Below are 14,513 nucleotides of genomic sequence, written 5' to 3' on the forward strand. Positions count from 1 at the left end.
GCTTTTCAGCCAGCAATGTTTTTAATATATATATTTATATATTTCGGTTGCTGTGGATTTTTTTTTTTTACTTTATTTTACTTTAAATTTTTTTAAATTTATTTTTATTTTTTTTGCAGTGACCTTTTCAGCTAAAGTGATGTCTCCAGGCTATGTATTGGGCTTCCTGGACTAGAGGAGGTAGCTGATTTACTTGTATCAGTTGTAAGATTTATTCCACTGTCGATAGCACTGTTGTTCTTGTTCAGCGAAGACGGTGGACTCGAGTTTTTCTTGAGAGCAGGGTCTTCTTCTAGGTCAGTGTCATCAATCAGTGGGATGTGGGGCTGGGAATCTTCTATCCTAAATTCAGGATGAGTCATAAAGTTGTGAATAGAGGTTCTAGATTCTGGTTTTTCTAAACCTTCATAGAGAGAGCTACGGAATGCCTTCACGACGCGGATCTGGGGGGGAGAAAAGGAAAGAGGTGTCAAGGGTGGCACCTTCAAAGGGCAACATTGTGTTAGAGAATACTTTGTGAAAAATGTAGCATATGGTTAGGGCAGTGCAGACAGCTGAAGTCCAAAGTCTCTGGATGTTATATGCATAAACGAGTGGCTCAGTTATGTGCATTTTGAATATCTGTACCAACTGCAATATTAAAATAAATCAGGTTTAAATCCATCAAAGAACTGATGGGAAGTACTGGTTAAAGAAAGCGAACATCCACTCGTGTGGTACATCCCTAGTAAAAGACAAGCCATGTTAATCGTAATGCAAATGTCAAACCATGCATGTTGATAGTTTTGCAGTGAGTAAGTAGGAAGGCTTTTTTAATTAAAAAAGTCTCTTTTGTATTGTTAAAATCCATTACACATAACATATCACACTTCACAAACAGAAAAGCACAGAACACAGACACGGTCGGATGGGTACGTATGAGACACACACAGGAGCCAAGTGTAAAAACTATAAACAATATCAATGTTTTAAAGCAAAACCTAAATGAATGCAGCCAAGAGCACAAAAAGCCAAGCAGACAAAATACTAAGGCATAATCATGCTACCACGGGGAAAAAATAAAAATTCACGGTTACCACATGAACAGAGATAACTTGCACACAACAACTACACTTGGAAGCCTGGATAATGTGAACATAGTATTGTTGAACCAACTTTTATTTTTCCTTCATGCATATGTGAGGTAAACACTCGAGTATAGACCCACTGTTCTAGCCATTTAACTTTTTTATATATATATATATATAGAACATGTAATAAAATAATGTATTGATTGTTGGGTTGAATTGAATTACATGGTTAAACAGCAAGCTTTTTCATTCTCTGTGTCTCAGTTGCAAAACTGTAAACTTAAATGCTGGAAGTGACACAATTTATGCCATATATGCAGTGTTTTGACTAGGTCAGCTGACATATGCCAGGGTCAAGCTAATGGCATGAACCACCTGACAGTAAGAATATAGGTGAAAATAAACTCCAAAAACTCAGCCCATTAGACTGTTAGGGCCAGTTCCCAGTAGGAAATGAGAGGAATAAAGTGAGGAGCATTTTGGAATGGGGACACTACATCCTCTGTGGGTGGGCAAAGGGAGGGATGCTGTCTATATCCCAGTGACCTGGCAGTTCTTAAAAGAAGTGAAGGTTTGTGCTGGTTTACTGCTGAAAAAGACATAACTTTTTGTAAGGGAGTGAGGGGGCAGAGAGGAAAAAACAGAATGGCAAAATGTGATCTGTTGGCAAATGTTTTATGGCTAAGTATGAGTTCTATCCTTCTACTTCCATGTAGTCCAATGAGCGAATTTTTAGCATTTCTTAGAGGGGAGACCAAAACAAAGGCAGAGGCAGAAAAGGTGCAAGCAGGCATTGTGAAAGCTTCTCCACACACATTTGAAATGGTTTGGTGGCTGGCATGTTTATCTTTTTACATGTAAATATGCTGAGCATTATTGGTTGGCCTAGGGCATCACTGATTTGTAAATCCTTAATTCCTCTTGTAGTTGGCAAACTTCATTTTAGTTACGGCATGGCGTCAGCTGTGGGATCTAGTTGATCCTCTGGCTGGAGTTGTCTGAGTTGTCCAGAATATCAGCACATTCAAGAACAAGGCTGTCTTGCATTTTCAGTTCTTTGACCGTTGTCCTTGTTTATGTTCCCTATGTTTAGATATTCATCACCTTCTAAAAATCCTAATAGCAGAGGTCAGTCATACCATCTTCAGATACATGACCTTTGGTCAGTCCAAATACTTTCCCTTTTCTTTATACATATATTTGGTGACAGCAGAGCACAGTACAAAAGTAGTTCCTGTGTCTGCTTATGCTCAGAATAAGGACTGGAGTGATGCAGAACAGCTTGTCCAGATCTTAGGAAACCAGATGATGGTTGGAGGTTGGCAGAGGTGAAGGCCAGGAGGAAGAGAAGACTAGATTTTACACAGTTACACAGTGTGTCTAACACCTCTAACAGAGCACCTGGAATTACAAACCAGACTTCTATGAGAGCTGCATCTCTCTGAGTTGTGCTGTGCTATGTGATGGTTCTGTGTAGTGAACAGACAGACTGGAGTAAGAGATTCATTTGCATGGAGAAGAGGTGGCATGCTAATTCTTTCATTATCTATGCCTTTATGTCTTTTATTTTAAAGTGCAAATTAATTAGTCTGAACAATGACAAAATAGTGTGTTTTGTCAAGGCAATCTTAAAAACATGTTTCTATATTATCCTGTTTTAAAATAGGAAACTCTTTGTGACAGGCTTACTTTATTGGACTGCTAGGGTGACAAGTCCTGCACAATTTTCTATTATTTCGGCTATCTACACAAAAATAAGTCACCTCATCCTGCTGTAGCCATTCACTTACCAACTATCAACTATCAAGCCATATCTTATCAACTAACAAAATAATTTCATTCCCTTGAATACAGCCACTTCTTATTGCATACATTTAGGTTCTATTTGCCAGCTGGATTCTTTTTAATACAGGCAAAGCTAATGTTTACTTAAATAAAAAGGTTTGCAATTTGGTATTATGTTTGACCAGATCCAGCAGAATCCAACAACAGTAAAGCTTCAATTGCACAAGGTGTATTTAAGCCTCTACAGGTTAGCAAGGGAGGAACTGATATCAGTTTATGAGGATCCAAGTTCTGTTGCAGGGAAAGAATCTATACTACATTTAATATCAAAATTTGGCATCTAATTTGCATTTAACACCAGCGTTTTAATCAGACTAGCTAAGTGACTACACAACTGAGGGAAAACTACAGATTGAGGTTGCATTTAAGCACTGATTATGAAAATGTATCTGCCAGGTCCTGAGTTCGGTACTCTGCAGTGACTGCTTGAACAAATGAGTTGCTGAAATAAAGCACTCACTAACATCTTTTGCTAAAAAGCATTTACACAACAATCTGAAGATACAGCTGCAGAATGTACAATCAGTCAGCAGCTGCATCACTTTGTGTGAAGATCTGTAGCAAAGTTTTCACACAGACTGTTCAAGTCTTGCAGGACCATTTAAATGTTACTAGAATAGCTCCTGCTTGTTCATGGTGATTTTTACTGGAAATATTAGCTTAGAGCTAATTCAGAGGTGCTAATACTTCATTATCTTTAAATTTATCTACAGAGATGTATACATGTTTTCAAATTTTTTAATTATTTTTTTTAGTGCCATACCTCACTCAGTGGCAGAATTTCTGCATTACAGTGTAATTCAAAATCTTGTCCATAGTCTGTCCTCCAATGTACCAAATTATTGCTTACAGGAACAAAACATGCTTCTTTCATTACATTAATGGAAATAAAGGTAGAGGGTTTGCTGTTCATAAAATCATAGAAAGGTTTGGCTAGGATGAAACCTTTAAGATAAAGTTCAAATCTTCGTGCCTTGGGCAGAGACACCTCCTACCAGACTAGCTTGCTCAAGGCCTCATCCAACCTGACTTTGAACTCTTCCAGGCTTGGAGCCTCCCTAACTCCTCTGGGCAACCTGTTCCAGTGCCTCATCACTCTCATAGAGAAGAATTTCCTCCTTTGACCTCCTCTTTTTTCAATTTGAGGCCATTACCCCTTGTTCTGTCACTCCATGCCTTTCTAAAAAGTCCTTCTCTAGCTCTCTTGTAGCTCCCTTCAAATCCTGGAAGGTGTCCCTATAGCCTTCTCTTCTCCATGCTTAACAACCCTAACTCTCAGCCTGTTTTCATAGCAGAGGTGTTCCAGCCTTCAGATCATTTTCCTGGCCTCCTCTGAACTTGTGCTAACATTTCCATGTCCACTTCGTATTTGGGGCGCCAGAGCTGATTGCAGTACTCCAACTGGGGTCTCATGAGAGTAGACCTGCTGCCTGCACTGCTGGAGATGCAGCCCAGCACATGGTTGGCTTGGTTACAAAGGTGGTATTTTAATTTTGGTAGAATACTTGTACCATTTTTAAGGTAAGAACTGAAAACATATTTACCCAGAGTTATATGGCCCAACAGCAACAAATGCTTTTAATACATGCTTAAGTTCAGGATTTGATGTAATAGCTGATGTAAAAATGTTTAGGGGCTGGGCTACAACAAAGCTCACATTACTGTTTTGAAGATAAAACAAAGCGGATGAACTTAATATAATGTTGTTATGGTTGTACAGCATGTAAAAGCAGGGACATACCCATGATGGATAGAACCTATTTGGGTTATTATGAACTATGTAGAGTTCATGTAATGATATTTCTTTATGATACTGACAATGCCAAGGGAAGACAAACAGTGTGATACAGCTCCCTTTTCTCACAGTAATGGAGACAACAGAAAAAAATGAACTGCTTTTGAACAAAAGACTGTGGGGACAACACTTCAGGACATTTTTGACATTGCTATAAGTTTCCACTTCTTTCTTCTTTGTAGCTGTAATAGAAAAAACTCTTCAGTTTCATCCCACCTTGAAAGTCAGATTTATCATACTGCATCAGGCAAGAAAAATGAAAGAAATAGAATTTTAGATACTATGAATTTTTCCCATCAGAAGAAAAAGATGAAGTTCAGAATCTCACTCCCAAGTACAACAATCTAGGCAAAATACACAAGGCCTGTTAAGCATCAACAGATACGGTTGGTAGTGTGTGGGCTTATACTCGAATGTTTACCTGGCTTCATATAAGCCAAGTATCTTGAGTTTGGTTCACATTCATTTCAGGCTCAAGGTTAAAGACTCACAACCTCTTTTTATTTCACTCTCTCCTGCTGAACCCTTTTGTCCAATGTTCTCTAGCCCTCTAGGAAAACAAACACATTTAATATTCAGACAGTAGAGAGTAGGGCACTGCAAAAGCAAATAAATTCAATACTGAAAGATCAGTAAGGTGATTAGTATAAAGTTGTAAACAAGGGGTCAATTTTCCAAAGAGATGCCAACTCTTATGTGCAATGATACTATTCTACATCAAGACTATAGCTATAGAAAGGTCAGGAAGAGTTTGGTCAAGTACTATTGCTTTAAAATAGAAGGCATGACTTCAGTATATTTGGGGTTGATTATTTTTAAATCCTCCAGTTCTAGGTGAATAACATCAGATTAGGTATCCACAGGAGGAGATATTGCATGTACTGGAGTCACCTGTAAATGTGGTGGCTAGTATGTTCTGGGTTGTATGAAGTAGAAGTTAAGCAAAATCAAATATAATATTTGGTAAAACTAGACAAATTATAATTTCTAGGTTGCTGCTTTAAACTGATTCATTGTATTATCTGTGCTACTCTCTTTCTATATAAATATGCAGTAAATCCAGTAAGTGCTGCTGAAAATTCAAACCACATGCAGCAAGAGGAAAATGTTATACCTACATATGCTGTGAAATCCTCAGGCCTGATTCTTGTTTCACAGAAGGTTCACATGGCTGTTATCCCACTGAGTTTTAGAGCATGAGATCAGAACCGCACACACGGCTTCCGCTTTCCATATCTTATCTCCTCTATTATAGAATTACTGCAGAACTAGTCTGACATTTTTGTATCAGATTTGGCAAAGTATAAATATATTATACAACCCCTTGAAAAAATGTATTTCTGTCTTAGAGTCTAAACCTACTTGCCATTGCCTCTAAGTCCTCCAAGTTGAGGACTTGGGTTTATATTTAGACTTTCAACCTAGTTAGTTTCCCTATAGGCACGAAACAGAAAAATTAAATTTGATCTTGCACATCATATCCCAGAGAGATTGTGATAACAGGATTTTATAACCAGTGGGAACATCTATGCTTTAGAGCAATATCTCTGTCTCTAGGTTAATGATGTTCCCAAAGGCTGCAACGTAATGTTGAATGTAGACTTCCTTTAGGTTCTGCTTGTTCCATTTATTCATGTGCTAGTTGTACCATGTTGCCATGGAAAGCAGCTGATATCTTCATTAAGGCTGGTATGCTCTCTTGACTTGGTTTGTGATCTGAACACAGATCAACACTGGACAGCAATCTTTGCCTTAAGATTCAGGAAAAGAAAAGACTTTATTTGAATATTTTGAAGAAATTGGTTCCCATTTTTCTTCATGAGAAAATTTAATCCAGACTTAAGATTTTATCTTAAGTTTTAGTTGTATAGTCTGTCCAGCTGAATTATGATTACACTTCGAGGAAACCATATACATAAGAAATACAGAAAAGCAAAAGCTTCTGGAACAGGAAATAATTTTTCTTGATACAAAGAATCTAGTTTTCATACACCACGGATTACAAATAGCTGAACTGAGCTCTCTCTTTAAAATTATCTATTAGTAAATGGATTGCATTACACACTCAGATGCAGCTTGCTGAATGTCTTATGTTAGTCTGACACAATTTGCAGATGCTTATGCCCCTGTGCCGCTCCAAGCAAATATTGCACGTCTAAAGCTTCCACCTGTAAGTGACAGTTTCTTGGCAAGTCTGATAAATGCCAAGTAATTTTTAATTAAAGGGAGAACAAAGAAAGTTGTCTTTCATACCCCTTAGCCCCACTTTAGAAGACCCATCGATAATGTGAACCAGTGCAAATATACAGCCTTAAGGGTGCTATGCTCATTTTTTGCTTGAAAATACTTTTTAAAAACCAATCAAACAAACAATAACACCCCCAGAACCTCCAGAGATCTGTATAATGGACAAATACTGATTGCTCAGTAAGGTTTTATTGAGCTGCCATAAAATTTGGAATCATTGCTGTGTATTTTTTTTCCTGTGTCATCCCTACAAGTGGCTTGCTAGAGGCCACTGTTGCTGGACTTTGTTCTCTTGAGGTCTGTCATTTTTTCCTGAGATTTTTAGATGTATTTAATGCAAAGAAAAGGAATCTGCCAATACAAAAAACTACAGCAGTCTCTTGGAGGTTATCTTTTTGTGGGGTTTGTTTTTGTTTGTTTGTTGTTCTCCCAATGTTTCCTACTCTTAACAATACTTTTTAATAATAAACTTTTATGAATGGAACAAGGGGTTTTGGTAAGGGCCCTGACATTTCTGTCTGCTTCCACTGGGGAACAGTATTAACTATATGTGTGAATAAGAGCAATGAGGAAGAGCAAGTAGAAAGGAATATTTGCACCTTTCCTGGAAAATCTGAAACCACATTCTTTTGAAGGGGCTATCTACTGCTAATATAAACAATATCTGAGAACCAGATATAAACAGATTAAGGTAAAGTGTAACTTGCTTACTTTGTGTACAGTTAGATTTACTCATCCTCTACCTCCTTAAAAAAGTGTAGTAGCAAAGGATAAAAGCAGAGCTAAATTTTAAGCAAAAGCTAACATTTTGTGTTCCTGAGATTCAAAAGTAAATAAGATGCTACATTGTCCCACTGGATCTGATTTTGCATTCCCAAATTAAAACTTAGGGAGCTATACATATAAAATACATATTCACCAAAGCTGGCATGGGATAGCCTGGTATCTAAACCCACTTTTAACTCTGCAGTCTAACAGCTTTCCATTGATAAGAGATTGTGTGTGCCTATGTGTGCCTGTGCCTTCATGCACGTGACATGACAAATACACAGCTTCATTTTAAACGTGTTTACAGTTTCTGCACATTAAATGTCTGCATATTTAGTTCGTATTTGAATAAATCTTTCACTTCTATCACAGCATATACGATTCCAGGTTTCAATATGCAGAAATTTTCACAATGTTTATTTAAAGCCACAGCATTTTTTGGAATAGGTAAGAGACTCTTAATATGGACCTCACTGTTATAAATTCATGCTGACAGCCTGAAATACGTCATTTGTTATTGGCAAAAACACCATGGCACTTCAAAAGTAATGGCATAACGAGGGAAACCTTAGTACTGTAGTAAATATTCCCTTGTATAAATTGCTTTTAATTAAGGTATTCCACAACCTAATGAAAGATGTGATGGTGCCATATTTATGCACTGCTGAAAACTTTAGGTAATACCTTGCTACTGTGTTCACAAACAGGCAGATTTCTTTTTAAGCACACAGTAGCCTTTGAAACAAACATTAACCTGGCTGAAAATACTAAATAATAATAATAATAAAAAGAAATTGCAAAACTTTATTACAAATCTGCAGAAAAATAATCTCACAGATTGGTAAAGTGTCACAATGAACTATATTAAAAGTATATATTATAAGTAAATGCTCTGTTAAATTAGACTTAGATGTTCTTATTGATAGAGTATCAGATGATTCTGTACTTTTAAATCAAGTATTTATATCCAAAACTCTGCAATTTGAGCACATGAAATGCTACCTGAAGTATCCCCAAATGTTGCAGGATGCTGAACACTCTGAAAATAAATCTACCTGACAGAATTTCATATTGAGCCCTTTCAAGCATTAGGCTCTTGTTTTTGTTATACCTTTAAGGTTTTCCCTTGATACTACCACTAGGGTATTTATATATGCAAAATTTTAAAGATTTCTGAAGGGAGGAAAAGGCTTCAAAATAAGAGGCAGAATTATCCCATTATTCCCTCCACCCCATAGGAAGAAGGTTATGATTAATGTTGAACTGATTCTGAGCAGCTAAGAGCAAAGAACTCAGTTCTGTCCCACCATGTACAGTTTAAGCGAGGAGCTGAAAAGCAGAAGTTTATTTTGCAACTCAACTTTTCTCAGAAAATAATAGTTCACTAGTTCTGGAAGATGAACTGTAAATATTCAACTAAGAAATAAAACCTGAATTTGCTTTCTTTCCTTTTTCACTGTCATTCGTTAGCTTTGTGTCATTGCAGTAGTGAATCAAAACTTTCCCTAAAGGCTATAATTTGAAGCACACACTGGTTTGATTCTAAACAGATACTGTATTACAGCAATCAAATACTAACAGTCCCAAACAATCACTTTGAAAGGCCTCTGCAGTGCAGATATGTATCTCTGGGTGGCCTAACAAATCAATTGTGTGTTTTTTATTTCACTGATAAATGTGGCTCTAACTGATGAGCTCTGTTAGAGCTGTTTTATTTTTTCCAAATAAAGAGACATCAAACACTGCAGCAGATAATGCTTTCTCCTATTAATTAACTTCAGCCCATAACCCTTTGTCAAGACGCAAGACTATTCAATTCTTAGTTGTTTTCCTGCAATGGAGAGAAGAGAGGGGAAGATAAATCTTCTATTTTATTAGATCTATCCTTTCAGACTGCTGGCTACAGGATATCATTGAAACAGCAGAGCAGAATGAGCTGCTCTCTGGTTTCTGCTCAAATGTTGAAATGCTATTACTGGATGAAAGGCTGTTTTGTGAGTGTTTTGTGTCATGCTCAATGTGGAAATGAAGGAACTTGGGCTCTTGGTTATCAGAAGCAGGTTACACTGTCTGTGGCACAGCAGTGGCATGCAGCTCACTGACTCTGCTTCTCTTGATTGTGGTGCTGCCCTGAAATAGCTAGTGCTGATGGAACAAAGGTTAGCAGACTAAAATTCCCAAGAAAAGACAGGGAAAGATAAACATTTTCTCTAAGAAGCAACTGCCAGAGTTGGAACCTTAATGGCTTTCTGGGTTCCTGGTAAAAGCAAAGTTTGTCCATTGACTTTTAATTCCAACAAAGATTCTAATGCGTGTCTAAATGCTTGTTATTCCCATACTGAGGGGGTTTTCACACTCCAACTGAATGGAAAGGTCAAATTTCCTTTTATCCTACAGGAGTTCTTCAATTTTATTTAATTCTGTTGTCTGTGTTGTCTCTGTCTGCCTCTCCTCACCCTGTTGTCCAGCCAGACAAGTTTGGTTTGTCTGTTTGGTCAACTTCCCACTAAAGTAAGTGACAAACTTGTAAACTGAGTTCCATACATTTAAATAGCCTTTTAGTGCAGGCTATGCTGAAAAACAAAACAGCTCCTTACAGTCCTGAATTAAAAAAAAAATAATCCAGAAGTAAAAAAAATTATTCACTTCATTCCCTCTTCACTAGATGTTTGCATCTAAAAGAAAGCTGTGTCAGGGTTTCAGTGGTTAGAAACCTGCTTGTTCTAACAAAGAAAATGTTTACATTTATTTGTTGTCTCAGTGCTGTACTTTCGCTCATCTAGCTCCTTCTTTAATGCTTGCCTCCCAGTGAATTAGAGAGAGCCAATCTATTCCTTCACCATTCATGCAAACCTTAATTCCTTAGCCTTGCATCACAGGCTGGATCCTTATTTCCTTGTTCCTTCCTGTACCTGTGCTAATTAGAGTACATCTTTTCTTGGATCTGACTGACCTATATTACACACACTCCTCCAGATGGAATGATCTTCTACCTGACAAGCTGTATTGCTTAACATAGTTCTAGAATCATTTGAAGTATCTATTTTATAAGCAGTAGAAAATAGAATCAATGAGATTGAGAAAATACAACAGTGAATAAAATCAGAATTTCTCTACACTGGATAAAAAATGGCTACAAATTCCTGTCCTAACTGTAAATTAGGAAAACTTTGAATGAATCATGGAGAGTATCTACTGTACACAAAGTAATCATGTTATGTGTTTCTAGGGGTGTGTAAAGTAATAAAAATAACAGGACAAAATGGGAAAGGGTGAAGTAGCTTAGTCTCAAGTGACTGCTACATTAAGTTGGCATCTCTGTAGGTCTGATGCATTAAGAATACACACTCACGCCCAGCCGCAGCAGCAGATGTGCTGGTAGGAGAGGAAAGAGCATTGGATAACGATACGTGACTAGGGCTAGAAATATTGGTTACATCCTGGGTCTGGCTTGTGACGGAGGACTGTCTCCTTAGAGCCCCCTGAAAGGAAGTGCCACTCTTGAAAGTATTGACTACTTCGATCTGTAATGGAGGAAAGAATGAGACAAGTTGCTTAAAGTATGGATACAGTTGCATAACTGACAGGAATAATAATGAAAAACAATAAATCATTCGTGCACACAGTTTTACTTCAATTGAAAGAAATACTTTTAAGCGTCACTTTCAATGCTTTTTTAAGTATGAAAAGATCCAAAATTTCTTCCTGGATAAAATGGAACAGCTCTATAGGAGGCAGTAGAGCTGCATCAGTTTAAACAAGTAGATTTGAAATAGCAATCTTTAAAACTTAAATCCATTTCTTATATATATGTAAACAAAGTGAATAAAACTGGAATACTCCATATAACTAATCTTCACTCTTTTTCTACTGAGAATAATTGTTCTCTGTCTACTCTTCCAGACAGAGGAAAATTCAGTCACTTAATAGTAATTTTGGAGGAGAATGGGAAAATACTTAACAAAACCAAAAGAACCTTTAAAATAGTCAAAGTAGTGCTCCATTTTGTCTACAGCAACAGGGTTGTCAGTATAGCATCTTGATGAAATAGAAAGTGTTCCAATGTTTTATCTTTTTTTCTCATGAAAGTTTGTATAAATTTAATATAGTGATAACAAATATTGATTTAAATCTTCATACAAACAACATCAAACCACACAGAAAATTATTTGAAACTAGATTGACTATTGCAGCAAAATAACACTACAATTTTCTTCTTTATATTTTCATACGTCTGTGGTATGCACTCTTTGATATATCCATCACCACAAAAAAAGATCCAAACATTTCAAATCAGTCTTTGTCACTAGTATAACCCAATAAGAAAGCAAGCCCTGTGTACAAATGTAAAGCCAGGGATTAGCAGTAGACAATACCAAGGATTTAAAAAGTGCTGCAAATCACTACATGCCAAAATGTCTTCTTTGTAATATTAGTGCAACCACAACTTGACAAAGTAGCAGTAGTTGTATCAGTTGGAAGTATTCAACCAACTACTTCAAAGAAGCAACCCACTGTTAACCAGATCTGTATCTCACAACCCAGATTTCTGAAGATAGCATTTGGGAGAGGTGAAGTGCTATGTTTATCCAGTAAACCAGCACACATCTTGGTGCAAGCCCTCTTAAATTTTCCATGTTGAAAGCACTATCACAAATTGGCTGTTTCTGTTGTGGTCAGTCTTAGGAATAAACAAATTCATATAGCTTTGTCTTTAATGGTACAGATGTATCCTCTCTCATAATGTCATCTTTGGACATCATTATTTATTTTCCTGCATATATTTATGGGAATAATAATATCACAGCCAACTGTAAAAGGGATCAAAGGTTACAGCTATAAAGCTGTCACACTGAACTTTTACCATACAGACACAAAGCTCACTGACCCAGAGTTTGAGAGGAGTCCTCTTTACAACATCCATTTCAATGTGTACAGTAGTAAGCAGTCATTACAACATTTTACAGCTTTGCTCTCAGCATTTTCTGCAGCAGACTTATTTTTAATTACATGTCCAATACAAATACCACAGTATAAAAATACAGCATGAGGTGAGTTCATCTATGGAATAGGGGTACCACTGAATCATTACCTAAGATTCACATTGGCACCTAGAAAAAACTTATGGCTCAAACCATCGGTTATATATGAAGGCCCAAATACTCACCTGAAATGTTCACTGTACAAAAGTAGAATTAAATGCAGATCTTGGGCCTTAAAGATCTAACACAGGTGACAGAGCACTCTTCAGAAGAAACCATTCAAAAAATATTTTAACGACCCTTGCTGCCAGCAAGAAGTGTGTATCACCACAGAAAACACAGATGATAAAACCTAAACTAAAGGGCATTTCTAGATGTACAGATGTCTTCTTAATAAACTGATGTACAGATGTCTTCTTAATAAACTGAAAGGAAAGACCTTTTATAAGAGTGAAGAGATAAGGGAAGATGTATACATAATAATTTCTCCAGTTTCTCCAGAGAAAAAGAATTACAGGTGTGTAATTTGCTCATTCTCCAAAGAAGGCAACTACAGATCTCCATGGATATAATTCACAAGGGAGGATGATTACCACTCTAGAATCTTAAAAGATGAACGTACAGGGCTGTGCTCTGCCTGAAGCTCAGAAAGAAGAGAAGAACCTGGCCCAAAAGTTTCTCTTCCAAATGCAGGAATATGCAAAGAAGAGAGAGAGTTAATAGAAATACTAACTAAATAATGCATTTTAAACCAAGATCTAATTTTTAAATTAATTTAAAAAAAAAAAAAGAATACATGTACTCAGAATAACTCAAGTTGCTACAAAGGAGAAAATGTCCAACAAACTATATGACACAATCTTGATTTGATGATGATGGGTCTTCAGGTAGAGAAAAAAATAACTGTCCTACATTTGAAGCTTATTTGCAAGATTGGAATTTTGCACACTGCTTTTATTTTTCTGTATGTTTCGTACTCTAGAAGATCCATATTTCTGAGGTGTGCACAACTAATAGAAATATCAATTATTAGCAGCTTAAAAACCCCAACAACATTTTATCCTATCAGAAAGGTCCTGGCAGAACAAACGTTTTTCTGATGCCTAACATAGAACAGCTCATCAGCAAGCACTTCTGTTGTCATTAATATTAAAGGACTCAGGCCTCATTCACCTCATGTCCAACCATGATTTAATTTGTATTGATTTTTTAATAACTTCTCTGGTGAAATTAACCAGCTTCCATTCCACTTAGACGGGGCCACTGTGTTGCTTTCTATGGAGAGCCATAAAATGAGCTACTAACATTTTATCCAATTTCAAAACCTCTTGCCAAGAGTGACTTTTATTGCTGTAGGTTTGCATTGCTTTAACAAAAACTTTAATTCCGAAAAGGAAAGGAAGTGCAGTACAGCACCTCTATGAATTTTATAGTATCTGAAGAAGAAGAAGCTGTTTTCAGTAGCAGTTAACCTAGGACCGGTGTATTTTTCAGTATTGGTTTTTTTTCCCAGAGCATTTCTAGATGGCTATTTCCCACCTTAAGGAGACAGAGGAAACTGAGGTATAGAAAAATGAAGCAGAGGAGGAGAGAATCAAGCCTGGTGTTGTAAGTCTGTGTGATACAGCCTTAGGAATTTTTCCATACTCAAATGTGAGGTGGTTAGAGAAATTTTTCTGTATGCAACCAAAAAGATGCAAGGATTTTTTGGTTGTTACTCAGATTAGGCAGGTCTGCCTGAGGATGAACCTGCCAAACTTCCAAAGGCTATTAGATCTGCTGAGACTGTATGATCAGTCTTGTGTC

The 14,513-nt window shown here is 36.9% G+C and overlaps 1 protein-coding gene across 1 annotated transcript in view; it reads right to left on the minus strand.

Moving 5' to 3' along the window:
- Positions 1 to 301: 301 nt before the first annotated feature.
- Positions 302 to 14,513, minus strand: part of ATP2B2 (ATPase plasma membrane Ca2+ transporting 2) — a 247,399-nt gene continuing 233,187 nt past the window's right edge. Inside the window, exons 22-23 of the mRNA XM_054166708.1 lie at positions 11,078 to 11,249; positions 302 to 443 (exon numbers count right to left, since the gene is read on the minus strand). Of these exons, the coding sequence (XP_054022683.1) occupies positions 418 to 443; positions 11,078 to 11,249 (198 nt within the window). The 3' untranslated portion in view covers positions 302 to 417. The remainder of the gene's footprint in view (positions 444 to 11,077; positions 11,250 to 14,513) is intronic.

This window comes from Dryobates pubescens, chromosome 1 (assembly GCF_014839835.1).
Source record: "Dryobates pubescens isolate bDryPub1 chromosome 1, bDryPub1.pri, whole genome shotgun sequence".
NCBI lineage: Eukaryota > Metazoa > Chordata > Aves > Piciformes > Picidae > Dryobates > Dryobates pubescens.